The sequence below is a fragment of the Gorilla gorilla genome, chromosome 4 (assembly GCF_029281585.2).
Source record: "Gorilla gorilla gorilla isolate KB3781 chromosome 4, NHGRI_mGorGor1-v2.1_pri, whole genome shotgun sequence".
Lineage (NCBI taxonomy): Eukaryota > Metazoa > Chordata > Mammalia > Primates > Hominidae > Gorilla > Gorilla gorilla.
In genome coordinates, this window is record NC_073228.2 from 173,861,239 (window position 1) to 173,887,465 (window position 26,227).

Here is a 26,227-nt window from a genome sequence, read left to right on the forward strand (position 1 = left end):
AGCTCAAGGTCTACATATGAATATCTATTCTCTAGCCCCTGATCCACTTCCTTTTATTACCAAAAAATGCACTTACTTACACCCAGAGAACTCTGCAGAGAGGGGTAGGAACTGCCCCTTATAGCTGCTGTGGCTTCTTCACACTCCTGCAATGACACAGTGATTAAGAGTAGGCATCATGCCCTGACTCTTCTGTTTATTAGCACAGAGCTCCTGATAAATTGTCTCTCTCTCCTTCCTTTATTTCTCTTGCTTGTCATATTGCATTGGCCAGACCATTCATTATCAAGTTGCATGTTAGCTGGAATGGCACCTAACTTATCCAGGCAATAGTTCTCTCATCTGAAAAGAGGAATTCCTGAGACTCATCTCATAGGGTTGTCATAAATATTAAGTAATCTAAGAAATTTAAAATAGTTAGCTTAGTACCTGTCATGCACTAAGTAACCAACAACGCACTAGGTGCTGTCATTACCCACACAAAGTTCTGGTTATCCAGGGAGGAGGACTTTCTTGCGACCCAGAGAGGTGCCCAGTTGTTCTCTGGGCTCCTGCTTGTCCCTGCCAGGTGTCTCCTTTTCACTGCACCTGATAGCTTACTGCATATTTTCCCTCAAACAGGTACCTGTACAAACTCCGCGATCTTCACCTGGACTGTGACAATTACACAGAGGCTGCCTACACGCTCCTTCTCCACACCTGGCTTCTCAAGGTACAGTCACTTTGGGTGAAGGGCATTTATGCTAGGATCCTGACAGGGCCTCACAGCAAGTTGAAGAGTGAAAAAAGAAAAAAAAAGAAAAAGAATCCAAACATTTTGTTTTGCCCTGTGTCTCCAAACTCTTGATCTGGCAGGATACTTTTTGCACTGTTTCCCTGGTCACATGTGGTTTTGAGTGATCTTTACATTTAGCAACAACAACCCCTCTTCGAGATACGTTTTGCAGTTTTATATAATATCTAAACTGCTATTAATGGTAAATCATTGGCATGCCCACTGAGCTGCATTCCTTCTGTTGAGAACTTAGCTGTAGCTGGGAAAAAAATCAGAATGATTTCCTTTGGCTTTGGGAGAGCTGGGAGCATGTTTCTTAGGGGTTCAATGTAAATATCTACAAACAACACACAGAGAGCCAATAAAGAGTAAGATAAGTGCAACTCAACAAAAACCAGGAGGCTTCACAAGTGGAAATTGCAGCCCAGCATCTCTCTGACTGACACTGGCACCCAGGACCGGCAGGGGGAAGCTAGCAGAGGGGAGGGTGTTTGCAGGGCTTCATCTGACTCCTGATCACTGTGGTTTTAATATTTCATGTTCCCTCATTTGTCTGTTTTGGGACTTGGGACATTAGTGCTGCCTGGAGGGCAACCTCCAAATATCCTGAGTACTCATGCCTCAAAAGGACAGCCTCTCCAGTGGTACCCCAAGTTTCCAGAAATAAGCTGAGTTCAAGAAAGGAGGAGAGATGGAAAGGACAGGGTGTGTGTTGGGGGGGTGATTCCTGCCTTTAATCCTAGGAAGACACCTGCTCTTGGCAGCCTCTCGGCCCTGTGTGACTTCCTGTGTCTTCTCTTCACAGTGGTCGGATGAGCAGTGTGCATCACAGGTCATGCAGACAGGTCAGCAGCACCCCCAGACACACCGGCAGCTCAAGGAGACGCTCTATGAGACCATCATAGGCTACTTTGACAAAGGAAAGGTAATCTGTCCCTGCCCGCCCCCGTGGGGACCCTGGCCACTGGAAGGATGGTTCTCTCCCATACCTTACATCCAATCCATCCTCAGCTCTGTCAGATATCCCTGCAAATCCTAACTCTGATCACTTCTCTCCACTTCCTCTCCATCTCCATTCCTTCCACCTCCATGTAAGGCACCGCCATTGCTCACCTGGGCACTGCGATGGATCCTAAACAATTTTCCTGCTTCCTCCACTACCCCCAACAGATCATCCTCCATATAGCAGATAGGATGATCATAAAGCATAGATTGGATTATGCCATTCCCCCACTTGCAATTTCTCAATGGCTCTCCCAATCTACTTAAAACAAATTACACAATCCTTCCCATGGCCCATGAGGCCCCACATGAGCTGTGCCCTGGCTGCCTCCCTCATTTCATCCCTGCTGGGGTCCCTCTTGCTCACGTGCTCTATGCCAAGCTCTTTTCAAACTCAGGGACTGTGTACTTGCTTTTCCCAGCTGGAAGCATTCCTCCACCATAGCTGCCCACTGGAACGCTGGGCTTCACTCAGATGTCACATGCTAGGGAGGCCTTCCCTGACCACCACTAGACAAACTAGCAGCACCACTGCCCCAGGTTACCCTTATGGCTTCTTCAAAGCACTTGTTCCTATGAGACATCATCTTGTTCATTTTCTTTTTACTTGTTTATTTTCTGGCTCCCCAATTTAGAATGCTATGAGAGCAGAGACTTGTCTTGCCCACTGCTAAATGCCCAGTAACTAGGACAGAACTTAGGAAGTTCCCAGTGAATATGTAAGCCTATGTCCTAGGTTCTGTTCTAATCACTGGGCATTCATAAATGAATGAACTGAATGGATAAATGACATGCAGTGTCATCCTTGATCTTTAAACAGCAAGGATGCTTGGCTGGGTTTGGTCAGGAGATTGGCCAGACCAGCTGCTGCTCAGCTCCAGCCTCTGGTGGACCTTCAGGAAGTACCAGCCCCAAAACTGCCATGCACTCTATAGAGAACATTGCTCAGTGGCCACATGCTCAAGTTTTGGGGCCAGATGGCCCATCTGCAATCCTTGCTACTCTACCACCTATTCTTCCCTTGACCTAAGAGACTCCAGTTCCCCACCCATAACAGTGAGATGCTAATAGTACCTTTTTTCTAGTTGTACTGTGAAAATAGAGTGAGAAAATGCACGTAGAGCACCCTGCATAGGACCTAGTGCATAGTAATAGCTGGTGAAATGTCAGTAACCATCATCATTATCCTACTCCAGCGCTTCCTCTCTCAAGCCTTTCCTGAGTCCTCTGGCTTACCTGCAGCCCTCCCTCTCCTCTGTAATGCAAGACCTCTTACAGTTCATCAGGACATAATTTAGCACTTAATTTGGGCCTGTCCTGTCACTGTAGTTTATTGCATCTGTCTTAGTCGGACTCTTCTACCTTCTCTGGAAAGATAAAATGAGGTAATGTCTGTGGAAGGGCTTATAAATTCCCAAGACTCAAGCAGTTGGAGAGCACTGTTTTCATAATTTACAATTATAAGCCTCTTGAGGGCAGAGATGCTGCCATCCCTTGAACCTCCTGCCCTGCTGGGTGTCAAGTCAGAGCTTACTATTTGTTTATCAGCTGATTAAGTATGTTGCAGCGTGAGAGCCTAAAAGTACACGTTGAGCTTTGTCCTCAGCAAGATATTCAATTCAGCCCACTCTGTGCTGAGCAGAGAGGAAAAAGGCATGATCCCCAACCTCAAAAAACTTACTGTCTAGTGGGCAAAACAGACATGCCAATAATAATATTTTTTGCATTGCCCTTTGGCATTGTGCAATAATGGGGAAAAAGGCAAAGGAACAGGGTGGTGCCAAAGTACTTTGAGAGCAGAGAGGAGGGAGCAGATGGGTACAGCTTACCTTGAAAGCCACTGCTATGGAAGCTTCTAGAAGGAAGCCCAAACTCCTCAGCGCCCCCTCAGCTTTCGTTCCCTATACCTCCTCAGGGAGGCTCATTGCTCCAGGCACACATGCTGGCTTTCTACTCCATAAGTTCATCTTGCCATCACCTGATAGACTCCTCTAAATTCCTCAAAACCAAACGATTTCATCTATTGATGTATATCCTTTGTCCACTTATGTTCCATGAGAGTAGAGTCTGTGTCTCGTCCATCTTTATATCTGTTTCATTACTGCACACCACACCATGCCCAGAACCCACCGTGTGCTTAGTAATGAATGTGTAAGACTCAGAGAAATTAGTGACTGTTGGAGGTCCCAGTGGCCACAGAGGCAGACCTGGGAGGAAATCCCAGGCACCTGACTTCCTGCCCCGCCCTTTCCCTGGTCTCTTAGTGATCTCTTAACCCATGGGGAGAGGCGTTTCTTCTCCCTGTTCACATTATGGTGAGAAGTAGACAAAGACCTATACTTGAGCCCAACAGTCCCCTGGCCCAGCCCAGGGGGATTACCCCAAACTTCAGGTTCAAGGTGAAGAGAAAACCCCAGCCTGGCCCATATACTTGATTCCCCCTCCCAGCACATAAAGCATTTTTATGCTGCTTGCTAAGCTGTCCGTGGGTTTACAGCCGTGGCTTCTCCACTCGGCACTTGGTTTTATTTATTTTTATGCTTGGATGCAGAGAGAGCACTTTTGCTACACAGCTCACACTGCATTTTGGCAACCTCCCCTCTCTCCTCCTCCTACCTCCCCCAGCTTCTCCATTTAGGTGCATTTTCCATTTTAAACTGAAGGTGAAATGTAATGGGTATCCCTAGAGATTGCCAGCCTCTGGTCCACCCTGCATCTCCCCTGACTCTGCAGACCGTCCTGACTTCATTCCGTCTAAGAGAGTGAGGTGATCTATTGACTCTCGTCTAAGACAGAGGAGAGAAGAATTATCCACTATGTCTAGGGTTTCTTTGTTTAGAATTTTTTCTCTTAAGATGGAGAAGACCTACTATTAAAAAAAAGTCTTAATTTTTTTTTAATATTCTAGCACCACCCCTTCCACCTCTATGCTACCTGACTCTATTTCCACACATCAAATAATCCCATTAAAAAGTGACAGGATTGGCAGAGTAGAAGAATCCCAGGACTGCATATCAGGAGAACTGGGGCCTGGTCCCAACTTTGTCCCTGGAAACTCTAACCTTGAGCCACCTTGCTCACTTCTCTGTGAACCATTTATCTTTGGAAAAGGGGGCCAACACCTGCCTGAGGAGGGTGAGGGAATCAAAGGTTTCATTCATTAAACACGAGCACGTGGGAGGCAGGGACTGAAGAGCAAGGCCCTGGAGACACACATGGGGGCTTGCATCCTGACCCTGCTTTTAGTGAGGCGTTTTGACCCGGGACAGGTTGCTGGGTCTCTCTGAACCTCTGTTTCTTACCTGGACAATGAAGATGCTGTCAGTTACCTCTCAGAGTGGTTGTGAAGAATCAGAGCATGTAAATAAAGGGTTTAGCCTCATCTGCGCCTACTCAATTGTTTATCAAGAAACTCCGGTGAGAGGCCAGAGGAAGGTCGTCCTCTCTAGGAAGTCCCCGGCCCCTCTGTATGGCGGTGGATCTGGGTCAGAGCAAGGTTTCCCCTCAGTCCCAGGAAGCACAGCTATGCCTGAGTCCCTTCCTCAGCAAGGGCTCTGCAAACCCGGTGGTGCCCCTTCACCTTTGTCCCTGTGACCTTCCTGTAGATGTGGGAAGAGGCCATAAGTCTGTGCAAGGAGCTGGCGGAACAGTACGAGATGGAGATCTTTGACTATGAGCTGCTCAGCCAGAACCTGGTAAGGCATCCCCTGGGAAGGCTGAATGCCCTGCAGGCTGGGTGCTCAGGGCCTCAGCTCACCCCAGATCCTGGGGAGATGGGGATGAGGGCCAGGCGGGGTTAGGGAAATAGAAAATGAACGGAAGTAGGACCTGAGCGAGGCTGTACTGAGCATCTCCCTTCCCGTGGGGAGTATTTTCAAAGAGAGATGTCATGGGGAACTGCTTCGGTGACAGCTCCTCAAAGGGAGCATTGAGTACCTGCGAGGGGCTGCAACTGCCGCCCCGCCGCTGCTGCAGCCCCAATAAACGCTGTGCTACGTTTGCAGTAAAAGTTCCACAAATCACTAAACCAATTAAATAAAAACACAAATTTATGCTTTCTGATTAACAGATAAATCACATTAAAATTCTCCCCATCTGGTTACTCCCATTAGCATCTCCATGCTCAGGATTTGGTGGGGGAAGTGGAGAGTGGGGGAAGCCAGCCCAGCCAATCCTGCTTGTACTGCAGAAGCCTGGGTTTGGCGGGGAGTTGGACTCTGCAGGGAAATGCAGAACTCTTTGGCTGCTTCCCTCCTGCCCATCCTCCCCACATATTTTCTGGCTGCCTGAGCAGCAGGACCCCAGGGACCCCGCTTAGCCCACTTAGAGAGGCCAGGCCAGCGACTTACAGAGTCAGAATGTTAGGATTGATAGCTTTTGGTGGGGGGAAGGTATGGTGATCTTGTTAAAAACAGCTGAGCTGTTAACTGTTTTCACTGTTTGTAAGATAATACACAAATACACACACATGTGCTTGCACCAAGAGACACCTGATACCTGCCCCGCGTGTACCTCCACATAGCTGTTTGCCAATGCCTATGCCCAAGACACACACACACACACACACACACATACACACCCAGGATACATTCAAGCACACACTAATGTATGTGCACTTGCCTGCACAGAGTCCACATCACACAGGCCCCCGTCTAGATCCACGTATATCTTCCAGATTGTATCAAATGGAAGATGCCATCGATCATACACCATTCTTTTTATTGTGCCATGTCATGATTCCTTCAGGGCCAACTGCAGTTATAAGATGCCATTAGGTGTAAAGTAAGATTCAGACTGTTTCCAGAGATGTTAAAATACGAAAAACACACACCTCTTAGAATAGATGAAATGTCTTAGGTATACATGCACAGGAAAACATCTGTATCAGGGGGCATTTATTCATTCCATAGCCTCACAAATCCATGCCCAAGTGTGCATGGAGGTGGGAGCAGAGATGCAATGATGGGAACCCTGGATGCAACTAACTGGGTTCAGCTCCATGCTTACTGGCTGCTTTACGAGATACCATTTCTTTATCTGCAAAGTGGAGATACTCATGGGATTATTACAAGGGTGATTCAAGTAACCACGCTAGTGCAGGTAGAGTGATTAACACAGTCCCTGGTATACTATAAATATAGCTATTACTATTGTGATTATAGACATAGCACAGATATGTAAATATGTGCACATGGCTCATTGGCTCTGGTATAATGAAAATGTCTTCACCAAGGCCTCTTTGAGTTGATTGTGCCTTTGATACACATCTGTGTTGCAACAAACCTTGTTTTCTTCCTTTAGATCCAGCAGGCAAAATTCTATGAAAGCATCATGAAAATCCTCAGGCCCAAACCAGACTACTTTGCTGTTGGATACTACGGCCAGGGATTCCCCTCCTTCCTGCGGGTGAGTTTGGGGGTGACTTGGACACCAGGCGAGAGCCCCAGGGCCTCAGCATCTCAGCGGTCCTTCTATGCTTTGAGGATTTGCTTGTGCTCAGAAGCGGTGCTGTTCTCTGTCTGAGTGCTGCCCCCATCCCCAGGAGACTCCCCAGTCAATAGCCCTCATCATAATCACCAGCATTTCTCATCTGCTGTGTTTCTCTAACTACACAGCAACTACAGCTGCCTCGTGAGGTAGTGAGTTCCCCGTCACTGGAATGAGGTGTTCAAAGAGAGGCTGGAGGATGTTTGCTGGCAGAGATTTGCTTTCAGGAGTTACTGTAGAGCAGTCGTTCTCAGACTTTTTGGTTCCAGAACCTTCTTTCTCTCTTAAAAATTATTGAGGATCCCAAAGAACTTGTGTGTATAAAGATAATCTCTATCTACATTTACTACATGAGAAATTAAAACTAAGAAAATGTTTTTTGAAGTGTTCATTTATTTGAAAATAACAATAATGGTCCAGGCATGGTGGCTGATGCCTGTAATCCCAGCACTTTGGGAGGCTGAGGTGGGCAGATTACTTGAGCTCAGGAGTTCGAGACCAGCCTGGGTAACATGGTGAAACCCTGTCTCTACAAAAAATACAAAAAGTAGCTGGGCGTGGTGATGTGCACCTATAATCCCAGCTATTTGGGGCCTGAGACAGGAGGATTACCTGAACCCAGGAAGTTGAGGCTACAGTGAGTCATGATGGGGCCACTGCACTCCATCCAGCCTGGGTAACAAAGAGAGACCCTGTCTCAAAAAATAAACAAAATTTTAAAAATAAAAATAGCACTAATAAACCCATTACATGTTAACATAAACTGCAATTTTAGAAAAAATAGCTCTATTTTCCAATAAAAAAATCAGTGAAAATCATGAGATTGCTTCACATTTTTGCAAATCTCTTTAATGTCTGACTTAAGAGAAGACATCTAGATTCTCATGTCTGCTTCTGCAATCTGTTGCGATCACACATCACGCAGCCTCAGAAAGCTCCATCGTACACTCACGGGAGAATGAGAATGAAAAGGATAAATAACAGCTTTCATGTTATTGTGAAAACTGTGATCTTGTGGTTTCTGAGAGGGTCTTGGGAACCTCAGGTGTCCCTGGAGCACAGTTTCTGAACCGCTACTGTAGTGGCCTATTTACCCATCACGTGATGAATTGGATTAGGTCACCAGTAGGCTTCCTTCAGTCTGTGAGCCTATGGTTCAACTCTGGGGTGAGGGAAATACAAAAGAAATGGCAAATCTAGTCTCCAGCCTCACTTGATTTAGTCTAGTGAAGGAGATAAATCACTCACAATTATTAATCAACAATGTGGAAGTGAGAGTGGGCCTGCAGGTGTGATTGCCATGAGCCGCAGAGAGGGGTGCAGGTTTCATGGAGGAAGTAGAAGTGGCTTCCCAAACCTGGCTGTACGTCAGAATCCCCTGGAGAACTTGTTAAAAGTGCAGACTCCTGGGCCCCACTCCCACAGATCCACAGATTCCATTTCAGCAGGTCTGGCATGGGCCCTGGGAATCTGAATTTTTTTCTTTTTCTTTTTTTTTTTTTTGAGATGGAGTCTTGCTCTGTCGCCCAGGCTGGAGTGCAGTGGCTTGATCTCGGCTCACTGCAACCTCTGCCTCCTGGGTTCAAGCTCTTATCCTGCCTCATCCTCCCAAGTACCTGGGACTACAGACATGTGCCACCACGCCCAGCTAATTTTTGTATTTTTAGTAGAGACGGTGTTTCACCATGTTGGCCAGGATGGTTTCCATCTCTTGACCTCATGATCCGCCTGCCTCGGCCTCCCAAAGTGCTGGGATTACAGGCATGAGCCACCATGCCCAGCTGGGAATCTGAATTTTTAAAAGTGTCCTAGGCTCCTTGGATGATCAGCCAGGTTTGGAAGCACTGATATGTAGAGATGTATGACAGATGTGTGTTTGGACAGAAGAACTTAGGGGCCATTTTAGGCAGTATGGGTGGCACAGGTGTCTAGAGCAGAGTTTCTCAACCTCAGCACTATTGATATTTTGGGCTTGAAAATTCTTCATTGTGGGGCTGTGCTATGCATCGTAGGATGTTAGCAGCATCCCTAACCACTATCCCGGAGGTTCTAGTAGCATCCCCCATTCCCAGTTGTGACAACCAAAAAATGTTTCCAGATACTGCCGATGTCCCTTGGGGGACAACATCACCTTTAGTTGAGAACCACTGATCTATAAGAGACTAACATGGTCAGGAAGGATAAAGAGTGTGTTTTCACAGGCTTAGAGCCAGAAGCCAGGTGATGAGGATATGAATGCTGAGCCCTTCCAGCCCACAGGTCCAGCCCACATGGCCCATTACAGGCAACGGGGAAATGTTGTGGCCATGTATATAGGAGAGTGGGTGTGACACAGTGAAACCTGAGTGAGTAATTATTCTGGAAGCTGTACATAGGATGGTAAGAAGAAGAAAGTTCTCAGCATCCATGATCTTCCCTTCCTCTAGACCCAGACCCTTTAAAGTAGTGATGGCCTCTGCTAGGTCAGTGAGTTGAGCCCTTCCTTTCCCTGTGGGGCAACCAAGAGGAGAGTGATGCACTGGACATCCCCATGGACCGTGGTCATTTTACAAGCTCCCCAGCTTTGCTTGGCCCCTTTCTTCACACCTGGGTCCCCAAATCTCTAATGAGCATCCTTTCTCTGCAGAACAAAGTGTTCATCTACCGCGGGAAGGAATATGAGCGAAGAGAAGATTTCCAGATGCAGCTGATGACCCAGTTCCCCAATGCAGAGAAGATGAACACCACCTCTGCCCCGGGAGATGATGTGAAGAATGCCCCAGGCCAGTGTATCCTTGGAGAATGCGCTAGCCAAGGGGCCAGACCTGAGCAGCCCTGCCAGGGCTGCAGCCCACAAAGACCCACCTTATTGCTCAGGGCTGCTGCCAGAATCATTGCAGTGGCGCCATGTTGCAGGAACATGCAACATGTTCTTTGGATCCATGTTCTTTGGATCCTTTTCTGGACTCTTCATGATCCTGGCATCTTGAGCTCTGTTTGCTTTGGAAAATTTGTCTCCATTTGGTGCGTTTCAAAAAGTGCATGAATGTGAGCTAGAATGTCAACTGCATAAGGAAAGACGCTTGCTCTGGCTTGCTCCAACTTGCTCCCTGTAGTAAGTTCCCATCTCCCATGGTGCCTGGTACAGAGTGACTCCCAGTAAATATTTGAGATGAGATCCAAAGAACCTATCTCAATACATCGTAAATGTTGCATGCATTGATTAATTCACTCACTCACTAATTCATTCTTATATTGAATACTCTCAAGCCCTGACTCTATGCTAAGCAAGGTGCAAGGGACTGGAGATTTTCATTCACAAAGTGGTCCTACGTTCAGGGAGCTTACAGTGTAGCAAGTAAAAGAGGCATTAAGTGACTAATTGCACTATTCCATATTTATTTACAAAAATATAATCTGTGCCTTGAGGAAGCCATGCAGAGTACTGTGGTTGGGAAAGGAGAGAAGGTTTCCTTGAGGAAGGTGATGTTTGAGATTACAAGCAACCAAAGCTTAGCAAGAAGTGGGGAGAATATCCCAGACAGAAGGAAGAACACTTGTGTGCAGAGGCCTTTGGCAGGAAGGAGCATAGCAGGCTCCACAAACTGAAATGACGCCACATTGCCATCATAATAAAATCAAAACTGCTAAGCAAGACCTGCAAGGCCATCCATGATCTGACCCCTGCCTGCCTGTCCAACGTCACCCCCACCCCATCCTTCCTTCCCTTTCTCACATCCCTCTGACCACAGGGTTCTTGTTTCTGTTCCTGCAATATGCCCAGCTTGTTCCTGCCTCTGAGCATTCATGTTCTCTGTTCCCTTGGCTTTGGATGCCCTTCCTCAGCTCCTTACATGACTAGCTGTCTCTTACCCATCAGATCCTAGCTTGGCGTCACCTTCTGGAAGAGGCCTGCCATGGCCTTTCTATTGTCTAATGTGGCCTTCTCTGAACTCTTCATGACCCTCGTATCTCAAGCTCCGTTTTCTTTGGAAAATCTGTCTCAATTTGCCATTATCTCTGGTGCTTTTTAAACGTGCATGGAGGTGAGCTAGAATGTCGGCTCCACGAGGGAAGATGCTTGCCCTGGCTTGCTCCCTGCAGTTAAGTCCCCCACTCCCTAGTGCCTGGTGCAAAGTGACTCCCAGTAAATATTTGTTGATTAATAGAAATAAAAAGAAAACAACACAGAAAGAGGAAAGAAGAAAAGAGATAAATAAATAGAGAAAGGGAGGAAGGAGGCAGAGAAGTAGACAGCTCACTTGGAGTACATAGTACACAGAAGTCACATGTGGGCCAGCAGCCGGTGCTGGGCAACAGACAGGATTCGCATGGCAGGGAGCATATAAATGCAAGGATAGGGCCAACTGCTGAGCCAGGGAGCACATTAACTCAGCCTAGCTCCCAGCATTGCACCGTTTAGCACAAATTAAGTTACAGCCTTTAAAATGGGGTTGACAGGTTGCAAGTCTGGTCTGCTCAGTCTGCTGTACTTTAATCCAAATATTCTTCTCTCCGGTGGTAAATATTCATCTGTAACCTTTTCATTATGCTTGCCTGCCCTGCGTACCTGCTCTACCATGGTTATTTGCAGGAGCAAATGCAACTGGTGGTGGGCTGGGCTGGTTACAAATATGAATTTGGTTATAGGCGAGACATAGGATTAGTTCTAAGGCTTTTCTAAGTGGACCTCTTGGGATTGAACAGCTCTGTGGCCTTTTAACATGAGGCAAGAGAGAGAGTACGTGTTCCTGGGACATAAAATCTCCCCTGGTTCAGTGCCAGGAGGCAGGTGCAAAAGAAAATGGGAAGGGCTAATATTTGCTAAATGTCCTTTTCTTGAGACTGAGGGCTTTATATCCTATAAAACCCTCTAAGGGGAGTGTTAATTTTCCCTATTTCATGGACAAGAAATATGTGGGGCAGAGATGTAAAGTGGTTTGCCTAAGGTTACAAAGCTAGTTAGTGATGGAACTGGTACTTGAACCCCATGATCTGTCTGTTTCAAAAACTATGTTCTAGTACATCATCCTTTTTAAAAAGATTGATGAACAGCATTCTCTTTATTAGCTGTTTACCATGTACTAGGCATTTTACAAGCATTGTTGTTTTACCCTCCAATACTTATACAAGTTAGGTATTATTGCTTTCCTGCATTTTGCTAATAGGAAAACTGAGGCTCACAGAATTTAAGCAGCTTGCACAAGGTCACAACTAGGAAGTGATGGAGCTTGGATTTGAACTCAGGCCTACTTTTTGACAAAATATTGAGTTCTTAATGCTCTCTTCTCTTGCCTTCACTTGTTAAAAAGCTGATAAGCAGTCTGAGAGGGTGACAGATCTCATTTCTCACTTAGGTATCCAAGTAGGAAATGATAATTGAAAGCCAAAGTCTCTTTGTAGGGAGTCTGCAGTTGCCCAGCCCTCTGGGGCCCCAGTTCCACGCATACATTCAGCCTGTGGCATAACAACCTCACCAGCCATCCTCCTGGCACAACTTCAGGGGACTTGTGTCACGGGCTTCCCTAGGACAGGTTTGGATTCTCCTCTTGGGCCAACACCAGTGGCTAAGATCAGTAAACATGACCTAGAACCTTCTCTAAAACAGGGGTCTGCAAACTTTCTGGAAGGGATCAGATGGGCAGTATTTTAGTCTTTGTGGCCCATGCAGTCTCTGTCACAACTACTCAGCTCCACTGTTGTAGTGGGAGAGCAGCCACTGAAAACCCAAAAATGCACGGGTATTGCTGTGTTCCAATAAAACTCTATGGACACTAACATTTGAACTTTCTATCATTTTCATGTTACAAAATACTCTTTTTCCCTCCATTGAAAACTCTTCTTAGCCTCTGGGCCTTACAAAAACAGGCAGTGAACCAGATTTGACCGCAGGGCCATAGTTTGCCAACCCCTGCCCTAGACTTAATCCAGAGTGATTTTCTTCCCAGAGCAGGCTGTTGGCCACATGGCTTGAGAAAGAAAATGGTTTTCCTGAAAATCGTAGAAATACCTTCATTGAGATTTATTCATTCGTGTTAAACATTGCCATCTCTTAAGAAAATAAATCTATTTAAGGCAGAAACAGGCATCAGAAGTAAGTCAATGAAACACCTAACATATTAGCATAGAGTAAGTTCATCAGAGAGAGGCAATTCAATTTAATTTGGAACTAGGTTTTGGTCATTTCTTATGTGTGAAAGAACCATAGTCTCTGCCATGAAAAAGCTCAATCTGGGCAGGATGGAGGGTGTGAGGTGGGCTGGGGGGATGATGAAGCCTACAGGGAGCTGGAGGGTGGATCCTAAGAGAAGCACAGACGAAGGCTGTGGAAAGCCAAAGGAAGGAAAACAACTCCTAACTGGGGGGTGAATTTTGTTTTCATGGACTGTGGTATTTGACATCTGTCCAAAGGGTTCACAAGAGAGGGATGCTGATAAGGGAAAATGTTCCAAGGAAAGGAAGTAGTAGGATCCATTGGATATCCAGATAATGATGAAAAAATGGGTGAAGGCCATACTGGCCTAGCTTTGAATGCTAGCCAGAGGAGTTCTTGATTCCTTAGTTGGCAGACATGTCAGGCCCAGGAAAAGATTTTTTGGAGTCATGGTGGTCATTGGGTAGAATAGAGGGAGGAAAGACCTTGAATACCTAAATAAAAGATGTGGGTAAAGAAGAAATGGGAGGTAGGGAAAGGGAAGAGGGGTCAGGAGTGGGACCAGTGACCGCTGACTTTTTTCATTCAGTTTGCCATAGTGTCAGCTTAAAAGGACTAAAGACAGATCTAGAAGAGGCATGACAAGGGTCTGACCCACATAGTGCCTCTCCAATATCTATGCCTGTTGCAGGCATCACTAATCCACCATGGGACTCTTTTCCACTGTCTGAACACAGCTCCTTACCATCCTGCCGTAGGCAGTTGCTTTCAAATTTTCAGAGTTGGGGTGCAAAATGACATTTATTTGCATATTCTATAGCAGTGCTTCACAAACTTTAGCATGCATATGTTTCACCCAAGGATCTTTTACAGATCCGGACTCAGTTGGTTCTCAGATAGTCCAGAGTCTCCACTTCTAACAAACTTACAGGTAATGCTGACACTACTGGTCAAAGGGCCGCCTTTGAGTAGTGAGTCCAGAGTGAAAGAATTCTGAGCTTAGAGTTAAAAGACCTAAATACAAACTCGGATCTGTTCTTACAAGTTGTGTGACCTTCAACAAGTGGCCTGGCTTCTCTGGCCTCGAAGGGGACAATTTAGGTTAATAAGGCAACTCAGTGGAATTGAGGAGATCAAATGAGATCATGGGAAGATGTACTCTGCAATTGATTTGAGAGCTATAAATTCATTCAATAGTATTATTATTAATGATAATATAGCAATAATGATGATTAAACACCACTAGACAACTCTGTTTGTAGGGGCTGAGCCCTGGCATAAGGTTGCAGGGTGACAGCACTCATAAGGACCTCAGTGACTAACTAGTCATTAGTGCCTAGTGGGCAGCCAGCAACCTGAGGTTCATCATTCAGTAAAAATGTGGCCCCATAAAGGCTGGCCTGGAAGGTCTCAGCAAGGACCAGCTATACTTAAAACTGTCCCCGCAGCCAACAGATATAAGTCCTTAACTACAGGGATTCCAGATATCCAGTGCTTCACTGTTCAGCCTGTCTTGGATGAACATCCGAGGTTCAAGAATAAGCCAGTGCCTGACCAGATTATAAAGTAAGGCTCATTGTCCACAGGGAAGAAGGATGGGGAAGAGAACCCATTGGGGCCACCAAACTGAGCTGGTGGCAGAACAGACCCCAGTGTCTTTCTAGTTCCTTCTCTATCTTAGCCAGTTTTTCCCCCCTTTTCCTCTCGGGCAAAGAATCACCCTCCAATTAGCTGGGCTCTGCCCCTGACAAGGCTGAAGCCAGGAAGGATGGGAGAGCCAGGGTTATGGCTCAGCAAATCCTCAGCAAGCATCGAGCATTTGCTCAACTGGATGCAGTCAGCCTATTTGTTGCTCAGGTTGATCTCAGAGTGGCCCCAGGGAGTCCACAGACAGAGTGTGGCTGGGCAAGTGATAGGCAGGGTGGAGACAGGGGGCCTTGTCCATGCTGAACACATGCTCCCAGAGGGACATCTCCTCAGCATTTGTGAAGGTTGTACATTGACAATGGTGTGTTCAGGCTCTGATAAAGGAACAGTAGAGGAAGTGCCGTGAAGGCTGATGTCCACCTGTTCTAGATCAGATTGCAAAGTCACTGATGAGGCCACAAGGTGGGGCCTCTGTGGGACCCAAGGCTGTATGCCTCCCAGCTGCCCAGCTCATTCCCCCTACCCCATGCCCAGGTTGTAATGGAGCACTTGAGTGTCTTAGAGTAGGTCCTCCCCTCTGGATGGGACAGTCAGAAACAGGATCTGCTTTGCAAGATGAAGGACCCTTCAGGGAGAGGCAGCCCCTCCCAGCAGCCTCACGAAGTGCCACAGCAGAGCAGGTGGAGCTCAGCTTGGGTCTCAGCCTCCCCTCACCTTCTCACCTTCTCAGACAGGCACCCATGAGCAGGGGACAATAACTGTGCAGCTAGCATGGTGTTCTGCTGGCCCTGAAGCTAGAATCTCACCAACGATTCAGGGAGACTGATTTAGGGGGTTGGCTGGGACACCTAAAGAAATCCTTTGAGGACACCTCTGGGAAATTAGGCTCAGACCTCAGCTCCTTTGTTGCAGATCACAGGAAATCATGACCTAGGCCATCAATGTTAGAATTCCAATTGCCTGGATACTCTAGGGGTACTATGTTCAGCCTGTGCAAAAGTCACTCTTATGGAGCCCAGAACACAGACCTTGATTTTAAATGCACCACAAGGGACTCTGCCAGGCCTGAAGTTTACTGTAATGAACCTCCCTGGACAGTGCAGGGTCAGATCGGGTGTCAGCAGCCAGGGATGGCTACCAGGAGCCTCAGCCTCTTCCTGTCTTTCAGCTTCTACAAATCCAACTACGTGCAAAGGTTCCACTACTCCCGGCCCGTGCGCAGGGGGACCGTAGACCCAGAGAATGAGTTTGCTGTGAGTATCTTCCCTACCCTTGATCATTCCCTGGGGCCACCTGGAGGAACCAGAGCATGCATCGGCCAGCCTCAGAATGGGAAGGAACTTGATAGAAAGCCAGAGAAAATAAAGCCAACCTCCATGGATACCATGACGTCCGTTCCCCAATCTCTTCCATTAGGGCCTGTGTCCTTATTTCTTGAGGCTTTTTCCCTTTAATACAGAACCCAGGCCTCATGTCAGAGGCACTTTTTCAACCACAGGGCATTCAGGCATTGCCAGCACGTAGAAACCCTCAGGCTAAGAAGGGGTGTTGATAAAATCAAACCTTCCAGCAAACACCAGTAAGAAGCCACAGCAGTTTAGTCATCACTGTCCCCTGAGTGCTAGTCTCCTCTGTGTGTGTCCAGCTAGGATTCAAACAAGACTGGATTAAGGAGGTGTCTCCAAGTCTCAGCTCTTTGGCCTGGACAGTAATTCTTAATATTTTTGGAGCCACTGCCTCTTTGAGAGTCTAATGAACACTGGGAACCCTTCCCCGAGAAAACAAATGGACACATTCAATATTGCCTAAAAATTCAGACTGCTAATAAACCCAGGTTAAAACTTACTTGGCCTAAGTCCAGGGAGAGCTTACACTTAATGTTGGGAAAGAATTCTTAAGGGTAAGGTGAGAGCGTGTTTCTGGGTCTTGCAATATTTATTCTGCTTTTGGGTAGATGGGAGGCGTGGGGACCTGGCTGGGTTTCTGCCAAGCTTCTCCGATACCCAGGTTTCATAAATGTGTTTGTTGCTTTTCTGCCCTTGCCACCCCCCTGCCCACGGACAGTCCATGTGGATTGAGAGAACTTCCTTCGTGACTGCATACAAGCTGCCGGGGATCCTGCGCTGGTTTGAGGTGGTGCACATGTCGCAGGTGAGTCTGGGACATTCGTGGCAGGGCCACCCTTCCTCCAATGGGCAGGGCACAGCCAGTCTCCAAAGGCCCCTTTGACTTTAAAAAGGAGACATGTTTTTCTTTGAAGCTGCTGTGTGAGTCCCAGAATTCCCATGCAGGCAGCATTCAGAATAGTGCCTTTCAGATTTTTTTTTTTTTTAAGCATCAGATAACCTTTTTGTTTCCTGCAAATGAAACTTTCCATGGCCTCCAGTAATAAAGCTGATGAATGGGGAGCTTCCGTTGGGTGGGTGGGGTGTAGCAGAGGGCCTGGAACACAATCATTTCCATCTCACCCTCATACTCCTCTCATCACAGCACCCCCTTGGGGGCACCTGTGCAGTATCCCAATATGAACCCATTTTATAGTTGGAAAAACTGAGGCTCAGAAGGGCGAAATCATTTGGCTAGAATCCAAATGTTTGATCTCCCTTGTGCAGATAACACCTATTTTGCTTCTCAGCATAGCTTAGGGTCTCCACGTCCTCAGACATCTAAAGATCTTGCAGTCCCCAAGATACAGAGGAACGGTCAGTGTGGTTGTGAGGAAACCTTGTAAATGGACATATTTAGGATGTCTTATTTATTTATTTATTCATTCAGAAAATACTTAATGTGTACCTAACATGTTAGGCACTGTTGTAAGACCTAGAGATTCTGCAATGGAGCTTCCATTCTAGTGGGAAAGACGGACTAAAAAGTCAAAGTAAATATATGACAGGTGATAACTGTGATGGAAAAAATTAAAGCAGAAAGGTGATGTATGAGGGATTGCTATTTTAAGTAGGGTAGTCAGAGAATGCTTCCCTCTATACTGGCTGTTGAGGAGAGGCCTGGAGGAAATGAGGAAGGGGTCCATGCTGACATTGAAGAGACAGACATTCCAGCAAAGGAGACAGCAAGTGCAAAAGCCCTGGGCCCAGAGTATGCTTGTGTCCAGATCAGAATAAGTGAGGGTGAGTAACAGTCATCTGATACCAGATCATGTAGGACCTTGTAGACCACCATAAGGACTTTGACTTTCCCACTGAGCGACACAGAGCCATGAGCAGAGGAGGGACGTGGTCTGACTTGCGTTTTCAAGCTATTGTATCAGACGATAGCATTGAGACCATTTCACTTCTACCCTTAATGCCCCTCTCTTTTCAGTGAACCCAGCAGCTCAGTAGCCCTTCAGCCTCCTTTTTATAGGCATGACCTAGACCTTGGAAAAGTATAACAATGATGGTGATAGCAAAAAACATTGTTTTGAGTATGGGCTCAACTGTTCATATGCATGATCTCATTTCAACCCCTCAGCAACCCTGTGAGGTAGATATTATTATTCTTCCCATTTTACAGATGTGGGAACTGAGATGCAGAGTTAATTAGTGCATTGTTCAAGGTTAGTAAAAGAGATAGGGTATGACTTTAACCTCCCCTGTCAGGCACCTGGCTTGGACTCTTTATCTTTTTTTCCTTAAGAAAAAGAAAAGCCCACCCCAGCCCACCCCAGCAAGTAGTACCCCCAAAAGGAAGGAAGTGTCTGTGCCCTTGCTTCATGGCACATAAGTTTCAACAAGTGCCCCAGGTGCTGTGTCAAAAGTTTATAGCTATATCTCATTTAATTCTCATAGGCCCCCATGAGGTACATACTATTATGAGCCCTATTTAGGAGGTAAGGAATCAGAAACTTTCTATCAATCTGTAGCCTCTGCCCCTTAGCCCTGACTGAGCCCTGTCACCTGGTGGTGCTCAGCAAGGCGCCTCTTCTGTAGTGATTCCTGCCAAACTGTAGCAAACTGAGAGAGCCCATCCCTGTACTTCCCATTCCCTCAGCTACTGTGTGTCAGCCCAAAGCACTTATCTCCTAATAGACTACATAATTTTCTTGTTTATTTTTAATATTAAGAGAATATTAAATATAACAGTAGACCATAAGCTCCACTAGAATATAAATTCCAAAAAGACAGATATTTTGTCTATTTTATTTTCTGCCATACCTCCAAGTGCTAAGAATAGTCCCTGGCCCACAACTGATGCTAACTAAAGAATACTTACATAAATTAATCAGTCAATCAATATGCAGACACCCGTAATGTCTAAACTGGTTACCTTATTTTATGAACTCAGCATTTTGAAGTTAGGAAAGAAATAGTCAAGATTTTTGGCTTGTTTCTTTCATCCAGATGCCTTCTCATAGAAGGCATTGGGGAAACCTTCATAAAGTTGGCCAGAGTGAATTTATTTTTAATGGCCTCTCTCAGATGAGTTACCAGGAATTTCAGGGTGTCTCAGATGCAAAAGTTGAATGCTCTTCTAAGTGACTTCATTTCCAAAGATTGTTTTTGTGTTATATGAATTTGTATCTTGTTCTTGGTTATTTCCTCCATAAATTATCATGACTACAGTAATGTTTATATAGAGAGGCATTTTCTGATGAGCTTCAAGTATAAGTTCTGCCTATTGGGGTTTTATTTTGTTCTTGTTCTTGGCCCTGAGAAATGGAGTCTTTACAAGGAGCCCTGATCTAGGGGTCAGAGATCCAAATTCAACGTGGTCACTAATGAGCTATGTATGTTAGATAAGGACTGTATATCTCTGGGTCTTAGTTTTAATCATCTGTAAATAGGAATTGCAAAATGATGGAACTTTAGGGAGCTTAAAGGGACCTTAGGTGTCTTTTAGTCCTAAAGCTATAAACTCGAGTACCTTCATAGCCTAGTAAGGGCTGTGGCAAAGTGCAGTAGCAACAGCCCCCTCCTCCATCTCTGTTGAATTACATTTTTAAAGGCTAGAATCAATGTGCTAGCTAAGTGACAGACCTCCACCAGCCTGGTTTGGCTTGCAGTTCTCCAAGTTTTTTGTCCTGATTCTTCCTGGTTCTTGTCTACCTGCATTATTTTGTATATGAGAAAACTGAGGCCTAGCAATGGGGCGTGAACTGCCAAAGCAATTTGTGGCAGAAACTCAGAGGTAATGAGAGAGCACCTGTCCTGTGCAGCTCATAGGATTCCTGGGTAGACTTAAGAAAGCAATATCGGTAAAATGGCTTTGAAAAATATGAAACACTGGGGTGGGCGTGGTGGCTCATGCCTGTAATCCCAACACTTTGGGAGGCTGGGGTGGGCGGATCACAAGGTTAGGAGTTCAAGACCAGCCTGACCAACATGGTGAAACCGCATCTCTACTAAAAATACAAAAATTAGCTGGGCATGGTGGCATGCACCTATAATCCCGGCTACTCAGGAGGCTGAGGCAGGAGAATCACTTGAACCCGGGAGGTGGAGGTTGCAGTGAGCCGATATCATGCCATTGCACTCCAGCCCGGGCAACAGAGCAAGACTCCATCTAAAAAAAAATAAAAATAAAGAAAAATATGAAATGCCACCTAATTGCCAGGGATTGAGATCACTTTCTCTTTCATCTTATGTTCCCTCACCCATCCACACACACTTTTACATTTTTTTCCAAAGCACCCTCCCCTGATAATTCATTTTCCCTTCACAGCAAGCCTGGCAAGAGTTACTATGTCAATAAAGAAACTGAGGCTCAGGTTAGGGAAAAGACCAGAGATTTGAGGGCTAGATTAAGTCCCAACAGCCCGTTGATAGCAAGTGTGGTATCAAAGCTTGATTTATGTGTAGTAGAAGAAGCCTGCCTTTGGAATCACAAATACCCAAGTTGTCTTTCCAGCTCTGCCCCGTGGCTCAGGGATAAGTAACTTAACATATTGCTGGGGGAATGAAATGAGCACGGGTGTAATGTGGCCAGCATGGGCTGGCACATAGGAGGCAATCGATAAGTGAAGTCATCTTCATTATCATGATCATTACTTTTATTCCTGTTATTAGCTAAACCGTGGGTTTAACTTCTGAAATCTAGGCCTTCCACCAACTATACAACCCCTGTAATGACCTGAAAGTTACATATTTGGTTTATACAAATGCCCGAAGGTGAGAAGCCAAAATTATTTTCATTCTCTTTCTCTGTTCCTAATGGCTATAATGAGGATAACACTTTGGGAATCTAAAAATAGTTTCAAAAGCAAGGAGGAAAGCCAATCAACTGCTCTTTCCGTTTTTAATGACTTGTCTTAAAGCCTGACTCTTTCAGATATGGCAGTCTATTGTTCAAATGCAGGTGTGTTGCTGGGCTCAATCTGAGCGATGGTGATAGATTTTCCTTACAACTCAGTCTACACCTTGGCCCCTCAGAGCCCCCACAGAGTTGGTCTGTGTACTTGACAGATACTAGACCGTTGGTTTCACCTTGGAGGACTATGGCTGCAGCCAAGCTGGACATCGTTCTCCTTCAGTTAACATTATGTGTGTGCATGTGTGTGCAGGTGTAGGGTGTGTGGGTGTGCCCAGGGTGTGCATGTGTGGATGCATGTGTATGTGTATCTATGTGTGTATGTATATGAGTGTGTGTGTGTGTGTGAGAGAGAGAGAGAGACAGAGAGAGAGAGTGAGTCAGTCAATTCCCAGGGCCTTCTCACTGTAGAGATCAGTCATCTTCAGAAACATCCAGACACAGGGTAAGGGAATAAGGAGGCTATAATTTCACAGAAATGGTTTTAAAATATGACCAAGAAGACAATTAGCAACATAGCAGACTAGGAAGCTCCTGGGTCTCCCTCCACCCCCAAACGCACCAGATAAATATCTACTCATGGATCAATTCCCTTTGAGAGAAACTCAGAGATGAAGTGAGGGACTTCTACCTACCAGGCACTGAGTAAACATCCACATTGAACCGATATGAAAAGCTGAGGCACACTCAGGCATGCACCCTGCTCTGACACTGTGCTATAAAATCAGGAAAGAAATTCCCAGTACTCATCTTCTCTCCCTGTGGAGAGGAGGGCTTGGACCTCACATATACTACCCTAATTCTAAGGTTCCCCAGGAGGGCTTGGACCTCACATATACCATTCTAATTCTGAGGTTCTTCATGGGTTGGCTCTTAACTTATCAACTCTGAGACTGTGCAGAGTGAGACATATGCAAGTCTCTTTAGACCACAGGAAAAATCAGTGGTTTTATATGGGTGCACATGAACTTTCAGGCATCCCATCCCCTGAGAGGAGTGTAGTAAAGGGTCTTTTAAAAATGGAATCCCCTGTTTCTCCCCAGAAGGCATTTATGACACACTCTTCCAGTGGCTACTTGGCAGCCCGGCTTCTACGTAACTTCCACTGAGGAGTTAAGGGGCAAACAAATATTAACCCACTGGCAGCCTGAGAAGCAGGCTGTCACTTCTCAAACCTTGCCTCCTGGCTCACCCTAGCAATAACTACAGGTTTATTAATCCCTCCTGGAAGGAGTTTGTGCACACATTGAGTTTCCCAACTTTTACAGCTTCCACCCAAGGGCTATATTCTAAACACCCTAGCTCTGGGAGCAGAGGGGACTGGCATATGCATGTCGCCAAAGACCACAGGAAAAAAAGCAGCAGTTTTTTTTTTTTTTTTTTGAGACGGAGTCTCGCTCTGTCGCCCGGGCTGGAGTGCAGTGGCGCGATCTCGGCTCACTGCAAGCTCCGCCTCCCGGGTTCACGCCATTCTCCTGCCTCAGCCTCCCGCGTAGCTGGGACTACAGGCGCCCGCCACCACGCCCGGCTAATTTTTTGTATTTTTTAGTAGAGACGGGGTTTCACTGTGCTAGCCAGGATGGTCTCGATCTCCTGACCTCGTGATCCGCCCGCCTCGGCCTCCCAAAGTGCTGGGACTACAGGCGTGAGCCACCGCGCCCGGTCAAAAGCAGCAGTTTTATACAGGCATGAAAGCACTTCCAGGGCTTCATTCCCTGAGAGTTGGTGCAGAGAAAGGGCTTAAAAAATTGCAACCCCCTATTCCTCCCTAGATGAGGTTTATGCTATGCATTGAGTGTCCCAACTTTTAGATCTATTTCTAAAAGGACTCCATCTAAACATCTTAGCTCTGGGAACAGAAGGAAGCAGGCATATGCAAGTCTCCCTAGATCACAGAACAGAGAGACGGTTTTAAATAGGTGCACAAACACTTCCAGGGGTTTCATCCCCTTGGAGCAGTGCAGAAAGTGGGCAGAAATGAACAGCTCCCATTTTCTTTCTGGAAGGGGCACACACTTCCAGTGGCTACTTGATGGCCTGGCAGCTAACAAACTTGCATCAGGAAGCTAATAGGGCAAACAAACAATAGCTCTCCAGCAGCCAGAGCCAGAGGTTGGCACTTCACTAGCCTTTCCTCTGTCTCAACCTAGTGATAAATCCAGGTCTATCCATTCTTCCTGCAAGGAGTTTGGCCACATACCAAGTGCCACACTAGAGCTCCCACCCAAGAGACTGTCCTCTTAATGATGTAGCTCTGGGAGTCAATGGGACTTTGTCTTCCTGAGTGGCCCTAGACCACAGCAAAAAGAGGTGGATATACAATGGGTCCAATTTCAACAACTATATCCCCAGAATCAGAGGGTGCGGCCTGAACCTGAGTCTAGGCACTTGCCACAGATTCTCTCCCCAGCTTAGGGCAGAGAGAGTGAGAGGTAATCGCCCATGCTCAGCTTCACCATGAAGATGGAAAAAACTGGAACACACATTTAATACCCCCACCTTTCCAGCTACATCTAGAGAGTCTAGCCCCTACCTTATCTGTCACGGGGTACTGACAGGAAGTGGCACATCCTAAACTATAGGGGTCTACAAAAAACAGAGACAGCAGTCTGGACAAACAAAGAGATTTGAGAGGAACCCTAACATTTCACACTGGATGGCTTGGTCAGATCCTTCTTCTACACAAGGCCAGTCTGACAAGACTGGGAGAGAGAGCTGTCTTATCTAATGCAGAGAAACCAACACAGACACTGAAGGAAAATGAAGAAACGGGGTAATATATTCCAAGTAAAGGAGCAAGATAAATCTCCAGAAACCGAAATGTGTGGAGTTAAGACATGTGATTTACTCAGCAGGGAATCCAAATAATGCTCATGAAGATGCTCACCAAGGACAGGAGAGCAATGCAAGAACAAACTGAGAATTCTAACAAAGAGAAAGCATAAAGTGTACCAAACAGAAATCATAGAGCTTAGGAATATTATAACTGAACTGAAAAATGCCATAGAAGGGTTCAATAGCTGACTAGATCAAGCAGAAGAAAGGATTAGTGAACTCGAAGACAAATCACTGGAAATCATATAACCTGGGGAGAAAAAGAAAAGAATGAAAAAGAATGAGACTGGTATAAGAGAATTATGGGGCATCATCAAGTGTAACAACATACACATTATTGGGGTACCAAAATAAGAAGAGAAAGGGAGAAAGGAACAGAGAACATATCCAAAGAAATGACAGAAAACTTCCCAAATCTAGAAAAGAAACTAGAAATCTAGATCCAGAAAGCCCAAAGGACAACAAATCAGATAAATCCAAAGAGACCCAAAAGTATTTATCAAACAAACAAAAGCTGAGTTAAGCACCATTAGACCTGCCTTATAAGAAATACTAAAGGTAGTTCTTCAAGCTGAAGGAAGAGGATGCTAGTTAGTAACGTGAAAATATGAAAATATAAAACTTACTGTTAAAAAATAAGTACATTGTCAAATCCAAAACATGCTAATATTTTAATGATGGTGGGCAAATCAATTATCTAGTATAAAGATTTAAAGGCAAAAAAATTATAAAAAGACACCTAAAGCTCTAATAGTTTGTTAAAGATAGAAATTATTTTTCATGTAAATTGTGACATCTGAAACATAAAACATGGGAGGAGAGGGAGTAAAATTGAAGTTTGTGTATTTGATCAAAGTTAAGTTGTTATCAGCTTTAAATAGCCAGTTATATGTATGTTTTATGTAAGCCTCAGGGTAACCACAAAGCAAAAGCCTATAATAGATGTACAAAAGATAGAAGAAAAGACCCACAGCCTATCACTACAGAAAGCCATCAAATCACAAAGGAAGAAAATAATAAAGGAAAAAAAGAACAAAGGATCTATAAAACAACCAGAAAACAATGAACAGAATGGCATTAGTAAGTCCTTACCTATCAGTAATGACTTTGAATGTAAATGGATTAAATTCAACAATCAAAAGGAATAGAGTGACTGAACAACAACAACAAAAAACCTAACGATATTGTATATTAGTCTGTTTTCACATTACTGATAGAGACATACCTGAGACTAGGCAACTTACAAAAGAAAGACAGTTATTGGACTTACAGTTCTGCATGGCTAGGGAGGCCTCACAACCATGGAGGAAGGCAGGGAGGAGCAAGTCCCATCTTACGTGGATGGCAGCAGGCAAAGAGAGAGCTTGTACAGGGAAATTCCCTTTAAAAAAGGGATCTTGTGAGACCCATTCACTATCACAAGAACAGCATGGGAAAGACCTGCCCCCATGATTCAGTCATCTCCCACTAAGTCCCTCCCACAACATGTGAGAATTATGGGAGCTACAAGATGAGATTTGGGTGGGGATACAGAGCCAAACTGTATCAGATATGTTGCCTACAAGAGACTTACCTCACCTTTAAAGACACTCATAGACTGAAAGTGAAGGGATGGAAAAATATATTCCATGCAAATGAAAACTGTTTTTTTTTTTGAGACAGAGTCTCGCTCTGTCGCCGAGGCTGGGGTGCAGTGGCGTGAACTCAGCTCACTGCAAGCTCCGCCTCCTGGGCTCATGCCATTCTCCTGTCTCAGCCTCCCGAGTAACTGGGACTACAGGCGCCCGCCACAACGCCTGGCTAATTTTGTATTTTTAGTAGAGACAGGGTTTCACCATATTAGTCAGGATGGTCTCGATCTCCTGACCTCGTGATCTGCCCGCCCCTGCCTCCCGCAAATGAAAACTTTTTAAAAGAGAGTAGGGGCAGCTATATTTATTTCAGACAAGGTAGACTTTAAATGAAAAACTGTAAAAAAAAAAACAAAACAGAAGACAAGGTCATTATATAGTGACAAAGGGGTCAGTTCATCAAGAGGATATAAAAATTGTAAACACATATACACCCAATGTTGGAGCACCTAAATATATAAAGTAGACATT

At 45.5% G+C, this 26,227-nt stretch overlaps 1 protein-coding gene across 2 annotated transcripts in view; it reads left to right on the forward strand.

Moving 5' to 3' along the window:
- DOCK2 (dedicator of cytokinesis 2) overlaps positions 1-26,227 on the forward strand; it is a 441,813-nt gene that overhangs the window by 398,607 nt on the left and 16,979 nt on the right. For both annotated transcript variants that reach the window (XM_031011390.3, XM_055387440.2), the window contains exons 37-44: positions 622-712; positions 1,581-1,700; positions 5,383-5,472; positions 7,079-7,183; positions 9,891-10,032; positions 14,882-14,963; positions 16,213-16,297; positions 17,109-17,195. In XM_031011390.3, coding sequence (XP_030867250.2) covers positions 622-712; positions 1,581-1,700; positions 5,383-5,472; positions 7,079-7,183; positions 9,891-10,032; positions 14,882-14,963; positions 16,213-16,297; positions 17,109-17,195 — 802 coding nt within the window. The remainder of the gene's footprint in view (positions 1-621; positions 713-1,580; positions 1,701-5,382; positions 5,473-7,078; positions 7,184-9,890; positions 10,033-14,881; positions 14,964-16,212; positions 16,298-17,108; positions 17,196-26,227) is intronic.